This window comes from Lepidochelys kempii, chromosome 5 (genome assembly GCF_965140265.1).
Source record: "Lepidochelys kempii isolate rLepKem1 chromosome 5, rLepKem1.hap2, whole genome shotgun sequence".
Lineage (NCBI taxonomy): Eukaryota > Metazoa > Chordata > Testudines > Cheloniidae > Lepidochelys > Lepidochelys kempii.
In genome coordinates, this window is record NC_133260.1 from 120,782,454 (window position 1) to 120,804,284 (window position 21,831).

The window sequence follows — 21,831 nt, forward strand, 5'->3', positions numbered from 1 at the left end:
TAGAGGTAAGAAAAGAAGTAAGTTAGGAGGAAGTAGGCAACAGAAAGCATGAGTGGAATGGAATTTCTTCTGTATTTAGGGCAGGGTCACCATGAACAGTAGGTCTGTTCAATAGGTATAGATGTGCTTTTGATGCTGCTATTTGACTGTAGAATTCTACAGCTGCATATGTTTCCATCTTTGTGCAAACTCTGGAAATACGGAGAAATCAGCGGAGCAAGATCAGTATTTTATGAACCCTGGCTAGTTACTACTGAAATCAAAAGGAGTCCCTTCCATCAACTCTAATGCCTGTTGGACTGGGCCCTTGGCCTGCTTTTTAATTCCAGCCAGGGGTGAAACTAACTTAAAGGATTTACTGGTACGCCGGAGTCCTCAGCAGGGGGTGGCTCCTCAACCGGAAGAAGTGGGGCCTTTAGCACCCCAGGCCCTTTAAATCAAGATTTAAAAAGGGCCCTGGGCTCCAGCTGCAGTAGTGGCAGCTGGGAGCCCCGGGCCCTTTAAATCACCCCTGGAGCTACCAGCTGCAGAGGCGGCTGGTGGCTCGGGGGCCATTTAAAGGGCCTGGGGCTCCAGCCGTCGCTACCACCCCGGGCCCTTTAAATCTCCACCGGCTCTGGCAGCGGGGCTCTGGTGGCAATTTAAAGGACCCGGGGCTCCAGCCTCTGCTGGGAGCCTCAGGCCCTTCAAATTGCCGCCTGGGGAAGCCGGTCTGGTACGGTGTACCACTCTTGCCGGTACACCGTACTCGGGCATACCAGCTTACTTTCACCTCTGATTCCAGCACAATACTCTGGCCCCATCACCATAGGGCCAAGAAGCAACTGTGTGGGCTCCAAGTAAGGAAAAAAGAGGCTCCAAATGGAGATTTAGAGCTATAAGCCTCCCACCCACAGGATGGGTCAAAATTCAGTCCCTCTTCAGAGGCAAGAGCCTCTCAGAGCATGTGGGGCATGGTAGAGCCTGCACACAGATGGCTGGAAATCTTAATGCAGCGAAGTTTGGTTAGTCTTTATATAGCATGAGCTATGACTTACCCTGGCATGCCAATTGTCCCAAGAGCCAAAGATCTGGGAATCTTTTCCGGCCAAGGAGGAAGCAGCTGTAGATCTTTCCCATCAGAGATGAAGTGAGTTTTCCAGCCTGAATTAGCCACAACATAGGTCCCTACTGGGTAGGTGGGATTCTTGCTTTCCACAACTCTGAGAAGACAAACGAAAGCCACACTTTACAAACAGCTCCTTCTCCCTAGCTTTACTAAATATTTACGTAGGGCTAACACATGGGGTTATGAGAGGGTTAGGAGGAAATGCTCCCTCTAGGCAGATGAACACAAAACTAGCTACACTGCACATTTCCTGCACCTTTTTCTGAAACAGCTGGTACATGGCCATAGGAATTACCACACTGGATCAGACCTATGCGCCTAATATATGTTAGGGAGGATCCCAAGCCAAAACTCTGATTGAAACACCAGTTCAGTTTGAATCCTGAGTTGATCCCTGCAGCTGGGCCAGAAGGCGAGAGGAAGGTTGGGGAAATGGTATATCACAGGGGCAGAGGAGAAGAGGCAGTTCCTTATTCAGTAAACCAGGTCCCTTTTCAAAGGCTGAAGGCATTTCACCTTCTAAAGGCTGCTCCTGTTTTAGGACAGGAAGGGCTCTTTAAGAACAGCCTGAAAACTATTGGCTTGGGACCCTAATAATGAAGATATTCAAACAAAAACAACAAAATTCAGCAGAAGATGCACACAATCCTTTGGCACCAGACACTGCAAATTCCTCAGCTCGTTTCAAATGAAGCGTTACAACTATGGATGGTACCTGACCTCTCGCTCAGAAGATTAGGACTTAAATTTCCTCCCAACCTCTCGTTTCCCCACACAGGACCACAAAGAAGTCTGATGATGATGGAGACAGTATAGCATTCCTTGGCAACGGTGAAGTCACAATACGCCTTATCAGCAAAAGGTGGCTTAAGAGTATTCTCAGCTGGAATTGCTGACTGTACCGTTCCTGGGTGAACAATTACACAGCACGTCCTACATACAAGAGGACACTTCAGGATATGACCACTTGTGCAATGTTAGCCTTTCCTGCCCTGTCTTGTAAGAACTCCCTTCAATGGCATTGCTCATGTGAGAAACACAAGTAAGGGTTGTTTCAAGGCCTCCGAACAAACTCTTAAGTAGGACTAGAAGGCAGTACAGCTTCACAGGGCGTACTTGCTTTCTGACAGGTTACAGACTGATAAAGAAAGCAGCTGCCAGGAAATGTGGGGCCACCCAGAGAAGTATTGACTAAAAGGTGTAGCCAGTTGCAATTCGTAATGAAAAATGTTTGATATGCCAAGCAACCAAACTTAGCCAAATTTACTGTCTAAAAACAAAAACAGCACAACACAAAAAGGAGATATACGTACCCTCCTTCCCGGATGCAATTCTTATCTCACAGCATGTCTTCCTTACACAGAAGGTGTGCCTCAATGATACACCCCCAGAACCACTCATATTTATATCATGGCTGATTACAAGTTAAAAAGCACCCTATACATCATCTAAGATCTAACCCACCAGTTCCTTAACTACTTTTTCCGCACCTTTCTCTCTCTCTCTGTTTTGGATAGCACATTCCAAACAAGTTGGACATAGAGGTACATCCCAACCTCTGCTTGGACCCATCATTTCTGTATCTTGTCTTTGACAGCTTTCCTAATGCCAATTTGCTGACTTCAGATTCGCAAAGTGTTGTGGGATACTTAACATGCGGGAACAGAATCATGGGGAGACCATAAGGCATACCGTTAACATAACTTCTCAACACTTTATGTATATAATGTATATTATATTAGTATTGTGTACATAATACCTATTAATGTGCTGCATTGGCTAACAGAAAGTAATATAGGCTGCATGCAGTCATCTCTGAAAAGTGATGCTGTACCTTCTCTAGTGCTTTGAGTCTCTTGCATGGAAAGATGATAGTGAGTTAGGAAAAAAGAAATCAAGCAACTAACGAAGACCTTACCTAGCCACTTGACTGCCTATCATGATGTCTCCCTCTTTCATGATTCTCCCACTATAAGGTCTGAAACACACAAAATGGAGATAGAGCCTTAATTAAGTGCAAAATAGTCACAACAGATTATTGTCCATTGTCTGATTAAGACACAGTGCACCGAGGGTCTCACTGCTGACTCTGCCAGATATCTGCAGAGAGATAGAGAGTTACGTTCTCAATTTAACAAAAATAAAATATGGTTCCTAGCCAACCACCCATGAGTGGAGATGCCCTTTGATCAACTACCGTGCCTGGATAATTTATTACAAAATGCTCATCCCCTGCCATTACGAGGTTACAGTTACAATTAGAGAACCCGGCTAGTACCTTCAAGATAAGGCACGGGTCAGGGACTCAGAAGAACTGGGTTTAATTCCTGGCTCTACCACAGACTTCCTTTGTGACTGTAATCTCTCTGTGCCTCAGTTCCCCATCTATAAAATGGAGGTAATAACACTTCCATTCTCATGCCCCTTGTCTGTCTATTTAGACTAAACTCTTCAGGGCAGGGAGTGTCTCTTGCTGAGTGTATGCACAGCACCTAGCACGGTGGAAGCCACTAGGTTCTGTTGGAATATAAATAGTAATAACAACAACAATTAGGACTTGCAGCATAGATGAACAGAACTGCGTTTCACCTGAGTTTCTGAACGGTCCATTAAAATTTAGTAAAGCCCAGTGACATTCTATGGCCATAGTATAGTTATTGCACAGTTCAGTCCGGTCTACTCTGCATGACTGAACTGCGCTTTAGCCTTATGTTGTGGAAGTGGGGAGGATACTGTGTTGTAACTAGGGCCACCAATGTGGTAGTTGCTACAGTGTCAAAGGGACTTTGGTGAAGCCAAAGGTGGGGCTTTGGTGTTTGTATAGGGCAGGCAGCCCCTGAGAAGACCGTGGAAAGCCAGAGGCTCTAAATAAGCACTGCTTTTAGGATTCAAGTAGCAATTCAAAGTAGTAAACTAAACTAAAAAGGAAGAAAGAAAAGCGTACCTCATGTAAGGATCAACACTGAGAAACACAGCTTCAAACAGCACATCTGCAATAAAAAGGATTAGCAATTACATTAGGACCTACAGTAAATAAATATCAAATGTTACAAGACAGTGCACTGACCTATCACAGAGTGCTCTGGATTCCCTTTGCAGAGCTACTAAGCTAAAGTGACAGAGATCAAATCAAGTTTCTAGGCTTTGTCTAAGTTACTGCTACACTGTTAGCAGAGAAGGCAAACAGACATAGCTTTCTGTTTTGTTTTTGAGACTGTTGTGGAAGGAAGGTTTTTGGGACACACCTTTTCTCCTTAGCCGGTCTTCCTTTCCAGTACCCCAGGGATAGGCAACTATGGGCCATGGGGCCATATACAGCCAGCTAGATCATTTTATTTGGCCCACCATGGGTATAGCCACAGGTGGGCCCAAGTGGACCATCACCCACCCAGTTAGATTCCAGGCCCATCCAAATCAGAGCCTGAGAGGTGGTGGCTCTGCTTGCACCCAGAGGGAGGGAAGCAGCAAGAGGCTCTGGTAGCCCCGAGCAGAGGATGCTGAAAGAGGGAGGGTGGCGGCTCTTCCCACCATCCGGAGTAAGGGCCGGAGGAGGAGGCAGCTCCTTGATCACATTGGGATCCCTCCAGGATGGCCCTGGTGGACAGCGCCTGGGGTTACTGAGCAGGGGCTGTGCATCCCAGGTGGTGGGGACTGGGGCAGAGGTGGTGTCCAGGGGCATGGGCTTGTCCACATTCCTGAAGATTGTGGCGCTTAACATGGGCAGGCAGGTGTTTCTGCTGGTGGGCTCTTCTGCACCCTGAAAAAAGGTCAGCCAGTGAAGGATGTGTGTTTAACCTGGGGCTTTGGGGGTGGGGGGTTGTAGATAAAGGTTTGTATGTTAATTGTATGATAATTGTATGATCTATAAGGGGCTTGTATTGGGATGGCTGCCCCACTCCAAAGTAAAAGGGATTAAGAGCAGTTGAAGGAGGCTGGTGAGGTTGTTGGCGCCAGGTGTGGCTGGCTTAATCAGTCCACAGCTGGTCTGGATAAAAGGGCTATGGGGGCCAGGAGACAGAGGAGTCTCACCCTAGCCCTGGAGTAGGAAGGGCTAGCTGCTGGGAGCAAGGTTTTGAAGCTGAGCAGTGCTGGAGAAAAGGGCAAGAGGAGCTGGGGAGCTCCAGACTGGTAAACTCCTAGGCTGCAGACTTTGGTGAAGGCCTACAAAGGTACTGGGGCTACAGAGGTACACCCTGGGAATAGGCAGAGGCAGCTGGTCCTAACCCCTTGCAGTCCGCACCAGTGAGCGGGGGGCTAGATGATGACTGGCAGTTGCCATTGAGGCAAGGTGGGTTTAGAGGGTTGGGGCTCCCCTAGGAGGGGAGACCCAGAAAGTGGGGCTACTGCAGGGGCAAAACTCTGAGGTAAAGGGCACTGGGGTCCAGGAGGGACACGGAGGGGCTTAGACAGGTGAGACACCAGCCAGCAGAAGGTGCTCTGGAGCTGGAGTGAGCTAAGTCCAGATGACCAGCAGGAGGTGCTGCACCGGTGAGTCATCATTCTGTTCTTACATTTAAGAACATTTTTACATGGTTAATACACAGATAATTGTATGCTAACATGCTGTACTGTAGCAAACTTTTTTAAGCTATGCAATATGTCGTCTCTACCAAAAAAAAAAAGTATGACCTGCCAAAAGGTTTCAGTGGATTCTGCAGCCCTTAGAATTGCCCATCCCCGCTGTATCCCGTTCCTTTGTAAGGGGCTCAGAAGTCCAGGCACCCAAACAGAGAACTCTTACCTTTTAAGACCCATGCATAAAACCCTTTATTCGCATTATTCAACCAACAGAGGGTGCAGACAGACCACATTCACCCACCCTTAGGCCCCAAGGCAGATTACTTTGGCCATAAATAGTAATACCCCATTTACTTTTTCTCTCTTAAATATCACGGAGGGGATGTTGTTTAGTAATTTTGGACCAGTTTGGTTTGTTTAACATTAGTGGTTTACAAGAACTAATGGTATTAGAAAAGTTAGCATTTCAAAGCAATGAATGCTGGGGCGTGGGGTGCAAGATTGGGGTTGGAAGTGTCTGTAATCAGTGACAGCAAGAGTTTGTTAATACAACCCAGACATTACAGAACTGTGCAAGTACATGAGAGCCAGAAAGTTAAACAGATTAGTCTCTTTGCATTCAAAGCCAACTTAAGTAGGGAAAATCTGCTTTAAAAAAAAAATTTAATCTAAAGGTATCCCCACCCACACTTTAAGGATTTAAAGGGGAAGGGAAATAACTAAGTTTTCTTAAATACATGCAGGAATGGATGTACATTTCAAACCTGCCATCTGCAACCATATCCAGATGTTTTAACATCTCTGATACTCTTAATCATGTAACAATATATTAGATAATGCTGCATCATATCTTAATGCTCAGATGCATGGCTAGTGCCGAAGGGCAAAGAAACACTTGTTGCAACTATTTATGTATTCAGATTGTTTAAAAAAACAAAAACAACCAATGCGCAATCCCAGGCACATACAGGTACATTCTCTGTCTCTCTGGGCAGGCAGTGTATTTAAAAATCCTGGATTTTTGTAAATTCCACTGGAATGACTGCTGGAAATGGCCAGGTAGTATGGAATGGAGAGGGGGGGGAAATAGTAAGCGTGACATGCATGGATGTTCACCAGAGATTGAAGAGGCAGGTCCATTTCTCCCCGGACAGTGTTGGGAGCAGCGCTTTAAAATGCAGAAATTCAGGAATATGACCTAGTCAATCAGGGGGACTTTTCTAACTTTGCCAACTCTGCTGAGCTATGTGTTATGGGTACAGTACGCAGACTATTTCTATAGAGCCTTACAAATAGATTGGATAGACAGCCATAGGAGACACGGCTCCCTCTCTCTGGGTTCAAAGCACTTTCTGCTATTGTAACCCCCTTAGGGTGTGTCTACACTGCAGTTAGACACCTACAGCTAGCCAGCGCCAGCTGACTCAGGCTCCCAGGGCTTGGGCTAAATGGCTGTTTAACTGAGGTGCCAACTTATGGGATCAGGCTGAAGCCTGGGCTTTAGGACCCTGTGAGATTGGAGGTCCCAGAGCTCACCAGCCACAATTATACAGCCCCTTAGAGCCTGAGTCAGCTGGCACAGGCCAGACGTGGGCATCTAATTACAGTGTAGACATCCCCTAGGGTTTAGAGGGCATGGCCTGTGAGGCAGAGGAAGCACTGGCTGTTCCAGGGGAGGGCTGGAAAGAGGGAGCACGACAGGGCTGCGGGTGTCTCTAGCTCCAGCTCTCCTGAGAGGAGCAAACCGGAGCTGGACCCAGTATCACTGCCGCCCAGAGCTGTATGGGGCTGTGAGTACTGAGGCTTGTGACCTTGCCTTGGGAATAAGGAGAGAGGCTGTAGCTAGCTACGTGGGGAGGTTGTCGCTCTGGATGGGTTTGCAGAGAACCGCAGAAGAGGGCACCAGAGGGGTTTGTTGGGGAAAGTTTACTGGTGCTGAAGATGACCAGGAGCACCCAAGATTCACTGCCGGACTGGAACTCTGCCCAGGACTCCCGAACTCTTGGTCTAGATGCACTGGTCAGTATCTGTCCCTGCATACTGGGGTACCATTGAGCCCGTAGGTCCACGTGTTGCATGTAACTCTGTTTTACTGCTCCCCCTATCTTCTCCCCCCGTTTTTCTCCATTCATCCCCCTGAAAACAAATATTTCCCTTTCCTAAATTGCATGCTACGCAGGGGAGAGGGGTGCACTTTTTTCTCCCTCCTCCCCACTGTAGGGGGTTTGGCGAAGGCGTGACAACTGCACACTTCTTTTTTTTTTAAATAAAAATCCAGACACGAGTGTTCCTGAATTAGGCCTGCCTTCTGGCTGGGAGCACAAGGCAAACTTCACACTTTGCTGTGTCAATAATAAGGCTTGAAACGTCTGGCAGATCCCTACTGGCTGGAGAATTAAACCTACTAGCCAGAAAAGCGATTAAGGACAGGTTTGAAGTGAGGGCAAAAGGCACCAGTGGGGTCCAGGAGCAATGTCCTGGTAAAAGCCCAGTCCCCCAGCTACTGGTATTTCTACCATGATGCTGTCCCTGCACCATGTTTAGGGCTTCCATCTTTCATGTCAATCTCTGGCTAGTAGGTGTTTCATACACTTGAAGTTCAAGCACTCTCTTGCTGCTGGAAGGGAAGAGTTTTCTGTATCTCTTCCCCAGTCCAGAGATTCCTGGTTAGTGTGCGGACAGGTGTCAACTACTCTACTCCTCTATTGCCTCTCTTTTAATTTTTTTTGGGGGGGGGGGACTCCTAGTGAATAATTTGAGCTTACGCACATCTGCCACTTTCCCAAGCAGCAGCACCAGAAGGAAAATGACATGATTTTCCATAATTTCTCTGCTGCCCACAGGGTTCTGACTAGAAGCAGTGAAAGTGACCAGTCTTGTTAATTTAATTCCCCTTCCCTATGATCAATCTCTGCCTGTCTGCAGACCGAGGAAGAGAACCTTCTGAACATGAATCAATATCCTGTTATCTTTACAACGTGATGATATAATGACGATGGCGTAACTTAAAAAAAAAAAAAAAAAACTTTGTTCCATAGGCTTCTGTACCTTAGGCAATGCGGAGCACTTTAGAAAATCCCGCCCTAAATGTCTGCTCATCCACAGGAGCACTGCTGAGCCAGGTATTCGGCACATGAAGCCCAGGGGATTCTTTGAGTCACATGACTCCACATCTTTGCCAGATCCAAGCCTGCTTGTACTTTTATAAAGCTCAGTTCACAGAAATGTATTAATTATTCTAGATTTACACACTGCACTGTGAGTAAAAAACAAAATATAGTCCTAACAACATCTACATGAAGGACCATTCTCCTTACCTCCATCCTTTAGCTTTGGCAGCTCTACCTCTTTCAGCTCAAAGTCACTTGTTTTGGGGAAGCCCTCAAAATGCTTTCTCAGCGTCCAAGACTTGGCTCTCACCATCCTGTACCACCTGCATGAGAAGACAGCACAATCAAAATCAAAACCTGGAATACAAATGGCTGCATGGCCATTCTGACACACACACACACACAACCCCACCCCCGCTGCAAGATTAGATATTGTCAGACACCCATGCCTGAGCATCTCCATCTCTGTGCTTAACAATTTCAGGCTAAGCACTGGCCCCATAAGCATGATAAGAGTTTGTCAAGTCTTTTATACTTGCACTTACCAAGATTTTTGGGGTTTTTTTGGGGGGGGGGGTTGGGTTTGTTTGTGTTTTTTTAGTACCTTTCCCTGCCTCAGTGAAGGATGCCCGAGAGCTGTCTTAGTTACTCCAGAGACCTTTCTAGTCCTAGAGCAGCCCAGGAACGGGAGGGCATAAAGGCGGCTTAAAGTCCTCTCAGCCCCCACTCCACTGGGCTGAGAATTCTTTGCCACAGTTCTTAAAGACACAGCACAGAATCTCATCCATGTATTCTAAAAGAAATCTAAAATGGTGGCAGCCTGATTGGTTCAAAATCCTCACAGGATTTTTCCTTATACCAGTTAAAACTACAATTTCAGCCTGGTTAAATAGACAGTGCTGAAAACCAATTGTTACCAGTTTTAGCCAAAGTTCAAATCACAGCTGCAAAGGCAAATAAAGCCTCTGTACATTTTTAACACTGATACCGCGGCTCACCCTTCCCCACACTTCTGCCAATAGGTAGTACAAAATAGATTGATACACTTGATAAACGCAGATTTTAATAACCAAATGTTTCAGACAATGACATCAGAGTTTCTCAAGTTTTAGAAGTACAACACATTAAACTGAGAACACCCTTAATTGTCCTGTTTTCCTAAGACAATCCAAGGGAACTTTCCCAGGTGAATCTTACACGTGTTTATACACAGATGCACAGCCTCTTTTATACCCTTAAAAAATTGAATGTATCCTCCCCTCAACAGAAGAAAAGGAGAAAAGTGGATACTTAGAGTAAAGATTTGAACTTACCAGCAGGAGCTGAAGAGAAGAACCAGGTGGTGGTCTGCTGGCTGCTTTTTTGTCAACAGGCTCAGCAGATCAGAGCAAAAGCCCAGTCAGAGACTGGAATAGCCAACGTCGGGATATCGAGGTTTCTTCTCTGCAAGGTGATCAGTCTCTCAGATTCTGGAACCTCAGCCTTTCCTCGGGTGGGAAACTAGTGGTAAAGATCTCTGCTTTTATCCACAATGGATATGAATTTCCCTTGCTCCGCCCCTACTGTGCCTATCTTCAAACCATGAGCAAATCAGGTTCACAAGTGATTTGACTTAGTCCAATCGAGTGTCAATTAGTTCATTTGTAGAAAACGCCCCAATTCAGCAAACAATAACTCCTAAAAGGGTCCCCCATGACTAAGCAATTCTAAATACACAGAACATTCGCAGGTCACCCTGACTGCTGATCCAGGAGTCCTCCAAAAAACACATTGCCTTTCAGACAGAGACACTGTTTTTGGGGCAGCTAGCAAGAGTTTGCTGGTCACAAGTCCAAAGGAGATATCGTCTCACTAGCTTTAATGGAAAGTCCAATACAAAAATCCAAAAATTAAAAAAGAATTAAAACCGGTCACTCGATGCATCCAACCATTAGCAAAACAAAAATGGGTCCAAACCTATGACACACACAACTATTACCACTCTATCGTTCTTATTCTCAAAGCAGGCCTATGTTTTAATCTGCTTTTGCAAACAAAGCAATTTCAGCAACTTTTCTATTTTAGAACTCGGTTCTGTTTTCACAAATTTTATTTTTAACCTATATCTTTTGGTCAAAATTTACTTTAAAGACCATCATAAGGAGAAAAAAAAAAAACCCAACAACCCTATTTATCTTTAACACATTTTTGTTTCCTGGGGCCCATGGGTAAAGTTTTCAAAAGCATCAAAATGATTTAGGAGCTGAAGTAAATTTCAGTGAGACTTAGGTTCTTGAGGCTTGGATCCTCAAAGGTATTTAAGGGCCTAACTCCCACTGATTTCATGGAAGTTAGGTGCCTAAATAACTGAGGATTTGGGTGTTTATTCCTTTTGAAAATGGGGCTTAAGCTTATAAAGTCATTTAGGCTCTTTGGAAATTTTGACCATATATACCTATATAGGCCTGTTAGTTCTAACAATAGTCTTTGATTATCCACCTAGTACTGCCACTCTCCTTTAGCAAAAAGAAAAGGAGTACTTGTGGCACCTTAGAGACTAACCAATTTATTTGAGCATGAGCTCTTGTGAGCTACAGCTCACTTCATAGGATGCATACTGTGGAAAGTACAGAAGATCTTTGTGTACTCCTTTAGGAGTCAACAAGTTGTTAAATATTAATAAGCTTTGGCACTTCACCACATTGTATTGAATTGCATGGTGTGAGAGGGACTCTGAATAGACTTCACTATCTTGGGCTTTACTGAGGGGCCCAATCACTCTTTCCTGTTACAATAAACACGCCCACCAAATTCAAAGTTTATGCAGGATTTAACAAGGTGAGTGAATCAGCACAAAGCACGAGGCCTAACTACAAACAAGCCAAGATAGCAGTATTAGGGAGTGGTGATTTTGCAGTTAAATGCTTTGCACTGATTTCAGATACTAAAAGACACGTGTGGGGTTTGTGGTAGGCCAATGGAGAACATACAAAAGGTGTACATTGTTGGATCATATTAAAGAAGTTCTGTATTAAAATCACAAATGAGTTTGATTCCCCAGAGTTTAAATTCCAGGGTATTACTAATTAAGAGGTCTCTTGGTTTTTGGTACTGTTTCTCTCCCTCTGTGTGAAACTTGCAAGCTGCTAATTGTGTTAGTACATTCTAAGACAGTCTGTTCTCAAAGCAATTCACACAGAGAGACTCAAAGCAATACTCTGTAACAACAGAAACAGCACTCAGACTCCCCGCCCTTTTGTTGTATTAACAATTGTGATTAAAATAGAGATAGAGAATGTGTGTGGATAATAACTGAATGATCAGGGAGGTGCCAGCCTAAGAATCCAGTGTCCATCGGCTGAAGAAGGCGTCAAATAGAAATAACCAGAGGACCCCCCGGAGGGCAGACTGGAATCCACCCAACAGCCTCAAGAATGGGAGAACCAAAGAACAAGATAACATCTGGCAGCATGGAGCCGTCGGGAATGTGCCATCTGCTGATGAAGCAATTCCCATAGACTGGCATAGGAAGAAATTCCTATAAAAATGGACTCTGGAAAGTGAGAACTTTGGGGTCTGATTCTGCAAACCAACTTCCAGGAGCATCAGATGAGCATCTGACAAGGCCCTGCTCCCTCCTCATGTCCAGGCTACCTGGCCAGTGGCTTGGCATGAGCAACTCTAAGGCTGGTAACTATGATAACAACCTTGCAGAACCTGTGTGTGTGAGAATGAATGTGTGAATAAATATGAAATTGAATGGAATGTTATAGCTATAACTAACTGCTTACTATGATTCTTTCTGTATTCACAATAAATGTGGTATTTTGCCTTTTTCCCTTTAATAAGATCCTGCTGGTTTTTATTTTATTGGTATAACATTACTTTGGCCCACTTAAAAAGGAACCCTGCCACAATCCCTGGCATTCAGCAATAGTACATGTTACACAAGTGCATTAACTGATTTCACAAATAACCAGCAATACTCATCTACCCACTGTGTCAAAGGTTAGAAGCAAGCTCCTTACATGCAGTAAAGAGGATAAACCTATATGATACCATGAATTCCCATTCACTGTCTATCTGCACCTGCTGTAGACCCCTAAATCCCAGCAAGAACATTACACCTTTCGCTTCAAGTTCTGTCTTTCCCACACAGCCCCTATGCATCTAAGGTTATTAACAGAGCCATCTTAAAAACCGTTCCCCATAATCAATTATTGCATGATCAGGATTAGAGGAAAAGCCAGATGGTATTGTTATCTGTGGCCATGGGCACTCTGAACACAAATAAAAGAGCAGGAACTGACTCACCACTCTGGTATACCTGTGATCTGCAAATACAAAGTGACAGCCCTCACAGCTGCACCAAAATGTCTTTAAGAGTTATTGTACAAGTAGAACCTAAGGAAACGAGAGTCATTTCACCCGGTGATTTTTAAAAATCCAGTCAGCATGAAAACATCACTGGCCAAACTTTGTCCTGACTTACCCTCCTGCATTTCACACACATCATGTTTCATATAGCTCACAATCCTAGAGATCACTTGCTGTGTCAATTTATTTTAAAAACACTTCAGCTCATAGATGAGCTGATTCATTAAGAGTGTCTGTAACTCTGTGTCCAGATTATGTCCACTTCAGACTGGGAATGAAGCCACTCAGTCACAGATGCATTTGAAGCCCTTGGTTTTGCCTGAGGTTCACAGAATACTGAATATGACATGCTGCCTTATACTGGTTTATTGTTAAACTAAAGGAGTTCTCTTTAAATATGTAGAATAATTAGAATTCTCTACTGAATAGCTCTATAGATATTTCTGTAAGACTGCACAACAGAGATACGATTAGCAAAAGTACATTTAATGGCTATTAAGGCTGGACATACCCCATCCACCAAAAATCTTATAAGAACAGAAATCAGAAGGGGAAAGACTTGTACATTCCTTTCCACATACATATTGCCTGCAGTGCTGTGGACAACATATTCCAACACTCCATAAGGTTTTTGCTTCCATATCCAACAGATACCCAAAAGCAATGCGTATCCTGCTTTCTTCTAAATCACACTGTATAAAGCCAAGTTTTAAATGATCAAGTTTGCTTTTATGTCAATTGTAGCAACAGATCAGCACATTTGACTGTCCCACATTCAGGAATTTGGGAAGTTATTCTGCCTTAACGTAGCTGAGGAGATTTACAGTTTCGTGGCAGAGTGCAACTTTTGTTTCATTCCTTTGTCAGTTAGTATTGTTTCTCCCTGGATTCTTTATTGTGAATTTTGAGTCGGACTCTGGTTTGGTTTTGCTGCCAGTCTCAGTTCATTTGGCCGTACTGCTGTGTGTGTTAGACCAAGGTCTGTTTTCTTCATATTCTCTCTGAAAAGGCTTAGAGGCTTTCAGACATGCATGACTGAAATGAAAATGTTTATTCCTGAGCACAATATATCCACTGTGCAATAGTTCAGTGGAGGTTTTGTGTTATGGGCAGACGCCCAGACTTAAAAAAACTAGAGAAATTATTCAGGGAAACAATATCTTACCCTGTTACCTCTCTTCCTTACCTGGTCTACGCAGTTGTTTGACACTCTAACAATAACAACAGTACTTAACATTTTTTGAAACACCTGTCAATGAAACAACCTGAAGAACTTTATAAATACTAGGCTGTACAGGTTATAGTCTGGAGGTGACATCAGGGGACTGGACAGCATCAGACATTATGGGATCTACTCCTGGCTCTGTCAATGATTCGATAAGTGATCTTGGTTATGTCACTTAAGGATTGATATTTTGAGCAACTGCAGGTCCCACTGACGCCTATCTGCATTTCATATCCCTCATTGGCAATATGGGGATAATAATGCTTTCCTACCTTCATAAAGCACTTTCAGGTCCATGTGGGGAAATGTGTGTTATAAGCCAAGCCAAGCCAAGCCTGAATAATGAAGTTATTTGCAGGACAAATTCCTGACCCTGCATCATGAAATCAGAATTGCTAAACTGTCATGACAATGACACTGCATTCTCAGTTCCTTCAGCACTGTTATCACAAACTGACAGGATATCACAGTGCAGAAATGCAAAGTCATCATGTGTCAGTGCTTCACTACAACCGAACGTCATGATGCTGCAACGTCAAAATTCAATACTCTCCCTGCCTTACAGCGTAGACTCACAGGATGGAGGGCAAGGCCAGTGAGAACCTGAGAAAACTGAGAACCTCCCATGAATTTTGGAAAGGTGAGCAACTCTACAGTACTAAAAAGCCCATTAAAATCTATAATGTCTGGACATATACAAAACTAAATTGTAAGACCGTGGATATCTTATAGCCCAGAATATTTTAGGAGATTGGTGATTGACAGGCTAGCCAATAGTTTTCAATCTGAGGGTCGTGACCTCCAGGGGTCACCAATAGGTTTCAGAGGGCTTTACCAGATCTCTTTAAATTACACTTCTAGCCCTTTGGGTCATGGAGAAAACGGCAAAACCATAAGCCAAGAGTCAACTGCTTTAGAATGGGAATGATGCCCTGGCTAAAATCCACAACCAGCCAGAAACAATAGCTCTAAGATTTGAACTGCTCGGTAAGTCAGTCAAGGCCTGGTGGACTCTAGTTCTGCAGCACAGAATGTGGCATTTTTCCAACAAGCCACAGAATTCTCCATTTTGCTGCACCCAGGAGCCTGCCACTTTGCTGCTTCTCCCTGTCCTAATGGGACCTGTATGCAGATGCCTCTTACTCTCCAGCTTTCCCCTCAAAGGGAAAGGAATTGCATTACAGTTTACATGCCCCTGCTCTGTTCCAGGCAGCAGGGCAGTTGTGACCACCCTCCCTTCAATGCCAGATGAAAGTATAAGATAACTAAACTACAGCTTAGGGCAGTGCTCTTCGCTATTTTTGAAGTGGGGGCCACTTTGGCAAGAAACCCTCAATGTGAGAGCCACATCAATCCAACACAGATGGTTGAACACTCTGAGTTCTTGGTTGATATGGTAATATTACCATAATTGGTAATATTGCTTGGGGGTGCAGGAGAGGGTATGGGGGGCTGGCTCTGGGAGGGGGCTCAGGGCTAGAGCAGGGGCTTGGGGTGCAGGAAGGGGTGAGGGGTGCAAGCTCTGGGAGGGAGTTTGGGTGCAGGAGGGGACTCCAGGCTGGGGCAGAGTGTTTAGATGCAGGAGGGGGAACGGGGTGCAGGAGGAGGTACTGGGGGCTGGCTCTGGGAAGGGGCTCGGGGCTGGGGCAGGGGTTTGGGGTGCAGCAGGGGTTATGGGGGACTGACCTGGGAGGCTGCAGGTTAGGTGGTGGAAGAGCTATTCAGAACCTGGCCATTGAATGGGGTGGCACTTACTTTGGGCAGCCCTGGCCTCACGCCGCTCCTGGAAGGGGCCAACGCACCCCTGTGGCCTCTGTGGGGGCACAGGACTCTGCACACTGCCCCTCTCTGCAGGCATTGCCCCCCACAACTCCCATTGGCCACAGTTCCCCGTTTCCAGCCAGTAGGAGCTGCGGGGGCAATGCCTGCAGAGAGGGGCAGCGCACGGAGACCTCTGCTCCCTCACTTATCCCCCAGGGCCACGAGGGCGAGCTGGCCGCTTCCGGGAGCAGCGTGGGCCCAGCGCAGGCAGGGAGCTTCCCTTAGCTGCAGCCCCACGGCCGCTGGAGAGCACGATCGACAGGGAGCTGCACTTAGAATCCATGGGAGCCGCAACTGGCTCACGGGCCGTGCAGTGAAGAACACTGGCCTCGCAATATGAGGGGCCTCTAAAGAAAAAACTGAATGTTACCAAAACCGTTTGGTAAATAAAGGAGATCTGGGAAAAAAAGATTTTTTACTTACATATGCAATTAGTTCAAAGAATTTGTCTAAAATTTATTTGTCATGAAGTCATCGTTACAGAGAAGGGTGCTGAAAATGAGGATTATTTTTCTATTTTTAAAACTTTGCCTTTCTACATACACAAATATAAAGCTTTCGGGTTTATATATTCAATGTCCTTTCTGTGAAAATAATAAATTGGTGTTTTTTGTGTTTTTTTTTTTAAATGGTACAGGGCCTCTTATGCTTGACATAGTTTAAGGCCTCTGAATATCATCATCCAGCCCTTCCTCCCTTTCTTACCATTTTCCCCTTCTTTATGGATCTGCCACTTGCAGACTGACTTTCCTCTCTTGGGGACCCAGACCCAAGCATGCTTTGCTTCTCAGCTACTGTGATATTTCAAAGGCGTTTTCACAGCAGCCAGCAAAGGATTCTGAGGTTTGCTTATGACTATGGCTACGTTGTAGTCACGGGTACTTTCAGTAAAAGTCATGGGCAGTAAACAAAAATTGACAGCCCGTGACCTGTCCAAGACTTTTACTATACACCCGTGACTAAAACTTGGGGGGTTGGGGGATGGCCCAGGGGGTGCTGCGGGTGCTTGGGGGGTGGTGCCTCGGTGGAGGGTTGGCGGGGCTGGGGCAGGCTTCCTACCCAGCTCCTCCTGAGCTCCCTGTGCTGCCTCCACTCTGCCCCAAGCCCCGGCTCTGCAGCTCCCATTGCCTGGGAACCGTGGCCAATGGGAGCTGCGGGGGCGGTGCCTGTCAGGCCGGCAGAGGCAGCACGTGAAGCTAGGAGCTGAGGGAGGGGAGCCCCCCAGATAAGCCCTGACCTGCACCCCAATCCCCAGCCCTGAGCCCCCATTCCACTCCCAAACTCCTGCCGCTGGGAGGCAGCAGCCCGAGGATGCCCCAGCCGCAGCCGGTGCACCTGGCCCAGGGGCTGCCCAAGCTGTTCAAGCGGCCCCAGGGCCAGGCACACCAGCTGCTGCAGAAGTCAAGGAGGTCACGGAATCTGTGACCTCCGTGACAAACATGGAGCCTTACTTATGACCATCAAAAGGAGGGAACACTGAGGCATGTGGAGAGGAAGCAATCAGCTTTATGTAAGCAGGGGAATAGGCCCACTATTGTGGGGATTTTCCTGGCTTATGCACTACCCCAGTGAAATGGGCTAGCGAACGGATCTGAATCCTCACTCTCCCTTCCTCTACCCAGAGGCCTGCCTGCCCTTGAGGGCTCCCCTTCCACCCTCCTGTGTGGCAGAGTCCTGGTAACCCTAACAAGGCTGGGCCCAGGATTCCTGGGGGGGGCTCGACCCCCAACCTTGTCGTGGTCACCTAGGGCAGTGTCCCCACTCCAGGGTGCTCTCTCTGCACTGGATGCTTCCCTGACCCACTGATCGTTAATAAATTGTATTTGCCTTGAACTGCATGTAAACAGCAGTCAATTTTTTAAAAATCAGGAAAGGCTAAAGGAAAACACATAACCACCACCAGCATCTCTGTAAGAGCAGTTCACAGTCTGTTCCTCACAAGTCCCAGGCCTCCTTCTCAGGCCCTGGCTGTGCCGCAGGGATGCTGCGGGTCGGACACTTGCTCTGGTGGTGGCCACACGCCCTCACCTCTAGGTGGCAGGATCCTTCTTCCCAGCGCCGACCCCACCCTGTTGGGATTATGATCCCCCTCCAAGTCTGGTCTGCAAGGCCTCTCGGCTGGGGGTGTCTCCCTTTGCTGCTTCCGCTGCCCAGGGTCCCCCTCGCTCTCCTTGGCTGCTCACCACACCCGCTTCCAGACAGCTCCAGCTCCACTCTCTCAGCACTGCTGCTGCTCTGGCCCCACTGGCTCTGGTTGCTGCAGTTCTCCTCCCAGCACAGATCTGTTCTCTGGGCTGCTTCTGTGGCTCTGCTCCCAGCCCTGGGCTGCTTCTCTGGCTTTTGCTGCTACAGCTCTGCTCCCAGCACGGATCTGCTCCCTGGGCTGCTTCTCTGGTTGGCACGGCTCTGCTCCCCAGCTCAGCTCGGGCCCCAGCTCTCTCCTTAGCTGGGCCCCACTCTGTCTGACCCAGGCACTTCCAGCTCACAGGGAGAGGGGACCTCCCCGGCCTCTTGACTCTGTCATTAGCCTGCCTGCCCTGTCAATCAGGCTGACCTGAAGCATTGGCCTCTCCCCATTCCTCCTAGGGACTGTCAGTCTCAGGGTCCTGATTTCCCATTGACCCTTCCCCTTTCTTTTGTTACTGGGAGCTAGCCAACCAAAACACCCCCAATGAGTTTTAGTAAGGGGCTAACAGACCCCTTACATTCACTAAAGAAACCCATTAAATTCCTTGAGCAACAATGTATGGGTTGACAAAACTAGAAGCCTCTTTTATTAAATGGCAGTGCTGTAATCATGAAAACCCTGCATGCATCAGACTTGGGTTTGCAGTGAATACTAAAAGCTCCCAAGTCTCATATAATTGTGGAAACAATAATTACGTTGTCTCTCTTAACTGTTAATGTAATGTTGGGATCTGCCAGCCAAGGCAAAGCAGTTCCCCTTTCCCATGATATAGTCAACTGATGAATTCACAATATGGCTTCCCGTGGTCAGTAGCACCTGTTCAGGAGAGCGACAATTTCTCAACACAAGTGGGTAAAACTAGAGATGTCTTCTGCCCAACATGTAACATGAGTTCAATATAGGTAGGAAGGATGCATACATGAGGACTCCCTGTATTGCTGTCTATTCAGGGCACATTCCAGGGCGGAGGTGGGAAATCTTTGAAACTTTTCACCAATCAATTCTTGCAGCCAGGTTGGATTGGCATTGCTGTGTTGCTATTTGCACTGATGGTGCCCAAGCTACCACAGAAAAAGACAGTGAACAGAATCCAGTCTATTGCACCCCAACTCATTTGGGCACATTGTTCAACTCCCTGGGAAGCTTCAGCAGCTCACAGGATTCCATTGAAGCTGAAAAGGGACTTGATGAGGCTGTAAAAGTTCTGGGTTTTTTAATGCATGCCTCTTGGCTATTTTTTGTCAGAAAATGAGCACTCAATACTAGCAGCTCTGAGGGTGATTGGCTTTCAAATAACAAAGATCTGAACTGCGTGTCTGAGCACAGAGAATGCATAGGGATTTTCCTGGCTGAATGCAGCTCTGCCGTTGCTAAATAGGTCATGGAGCAGTGCTGGCTTGCTCAGAGTACTTCTCTCCAGGGACTGGATAGAAGATGGGTTCTCCACTTCAGGGTTGTAACTACCCTACCCATATTATTAAGTGGGAGGGGGATCCCAGCTACACAGACAAAGGCCCCATATCTATTCTGGTGTGAAAAATGAGGTCCCCACTGTGGAAAAGGTTGAGAACAGTCGGACAGACTATCATGCATTCCTAGTGTTGCTACACAATATATAAAAATTTCAGGACAAAGGTTCAGCATATATAAAATTATGAAGAAAATACAACATATTTCAGAACATTAACTATGATCCCAATAACTATGTTAGATTTTGCTTTCACTAAGGTCATTAGCAAAACTCCCACTGATTGACACAGAGCAGAATCCGACTTTTACATTGTTAACACAGATTATTAGGAAGCTGTGGTTCTATCTTGCATACCATCTCTGAAGTAGTTTTATACAAATACAGATTCTTAAGAGGCTGATATCAAAGCATTTTTCAAAATTTTAAAATAAATTTTACTTGCTTGTTTATCCCAGTCTGTAGGAACCTTGAAAAACTTTCCACCAGGTTTAATTACTGGCATTTCCCCACTTCCAATCCACTTAATTTAAGGCCAGGTTTTCAAGAGTCCCACTTCCATTCAGGCACCAAAATAAAAGGCCACATTTTCATAGGCAGCACCCAGTGTGCTGAGTGCCTGTGGAAAAATCTTACCTTAGGGTACACTGAATCCCCCCTGCCCCGTGGCAGTGAATCTCAGAGCCCAGGTCAACTGATTTGGGCTCGTAGGACTTGCGCTATAGAAGCTGAAAATAGCAGTGTAGACATTCCTGCTCTAGCTGGAGCCCAGGCCCAGAGACCCACCCTCCTCACCAGGTCTCAGAATCTGGGTGGGCATGTCTACACTGCTTGTTACTACAGGTCCCACTCAGGAGTTCTGGGCTGGCATAACACATGATAAATTTTTTTGAAAAAAAAAAAAAATCAACCTGCCAGATTCAAGAAACATTCTCAAGTTAAAGCCTAATTTCAAACAAACAAAGCACAACTTTCATAATCAGTGTGAGACTAATAAACTCTTACATTCATAAAACATTTTTTTAAAACTTTGAGGCCATATACTGTTTTCTTTATACCAGTATAAACCCAGAGTAATTCCATAAACTTTAATATAGTGACATTAGTGAAATTAAGGTCAGAATTTGGCTTTTACAGCATTTCTCACCACTCATGTTTCTTTCCCGCCCTAAGCTCCAGCTAGACAACGAAAATATACTGAGCTTCCCTTTTTTATAGTCAGTTTCACTCTCTCCTTCCCCTGCATTAGTTCTGGTGTTGCAGTGTTTGGCTTACAAACACTGCCAGGGACTATCTAAATTAAGTTTTTTCACTACAATTTATAATTTAAGGAAACATTTCTATTACTCTTAGATTTCTGGAAAATGCTATTTATTACAAAACCCTAAACTTTGGCCTACTCTGAGCAGCCATTTCTCTATCAGAATTGGTTTGAGATAAGACACAGCATTGGATCGACTTTTCAAATGTGTAAGAGCCTAGATAATGATGCCTTTTAATTATCATCAACTCAGTCCCAGTTACTACTGTTCATTCCTATCGCCCATTACTAACCTGTGCAACAGTTAATGGATGCAGCTTCTTTGGACACTGAAGTTAGGCTGCTCCGTTCTGCTTTCCCACTCTTCTGGCTCCAGAAAGTAGGGGTCACGCCACTATCATTATCTGTATTTCCTCTGATGCCACCTGCTGTGTCCTTGCGTCGCTACAACCAATAGCTCTCTCGCAGCGCTGCAGAAAGGCTGAGTTCCTGGACTGCATGCTTTTCTTAAAGGACTTTTATATTCTCCTGACTTCCGTCTCCCTTTTCAAATGGAAAATTATTCCTGCACCTAGAAGACAGCTGAGATGCTATCTCTTGCTTGTACTACAGAGAAAAACCTGTTAACAACAGCACTGCTGGGTTTGGGTGCTGGAGAGACTGAATGAGAGGGCGATATGAGGATGGGGAAGACAGCTAAGCAGGTGGTAAACAAGAAAATGCGGAGGGAATGAAGGAAGGGAACAGTGATTTGTACCCGGCACTCTTTGGCTCAC

At 45.8% G+C, this 21,831-nt stretch overlaps 1 protein-coding gene across 2 annotated transcripts in view; it reads right to left on the minus strand.

Moving 5' to 3' along the window:
• The window catches only part of PTGR1 (prostaglandin reductase 1), a 29,588-nt gene extending 7,898 nt beyond the window's left edge, over positions 1-21,690 (minus strand). Inside the window, exons 1-6 of one of the 2 annotated variants that reach the window (XM_073345616.1) lie at positions 21,349-21,690; positions 10,050-10,236; positions 8,944-9,059; positions 4,053-4,098; positions 3,027-3,086; positions 1,038-1,202 (exon numbers count right to left, since the gene is read on the minus strand). In XM_073345616.1, coding sequence (XP_073201717.1) covers positions 1,038-1,202; positions 3,027-3,086; positions 4,053-4,098; positions 8,944-9,049 — 377 coding nt within the window. In that variant the 5' untranslated portion in view covers positions 9,050-9,059; positions 10,050-10,236; positions 21,349-21,690. Of the gene's footprint in view, positions 1-1,037; positions 1,203-3,026; positions 3,087-4,052; positions 4,099-8,943; positions 9,060-10,049; positions 10,592-21,348 lie in introns of both variants that reach the window. The other variant, XM_073345617.1, reaches the window with a different exon arrangement.
• Positions 21,691-21,831: the final 141 nt, after the last annotated feature.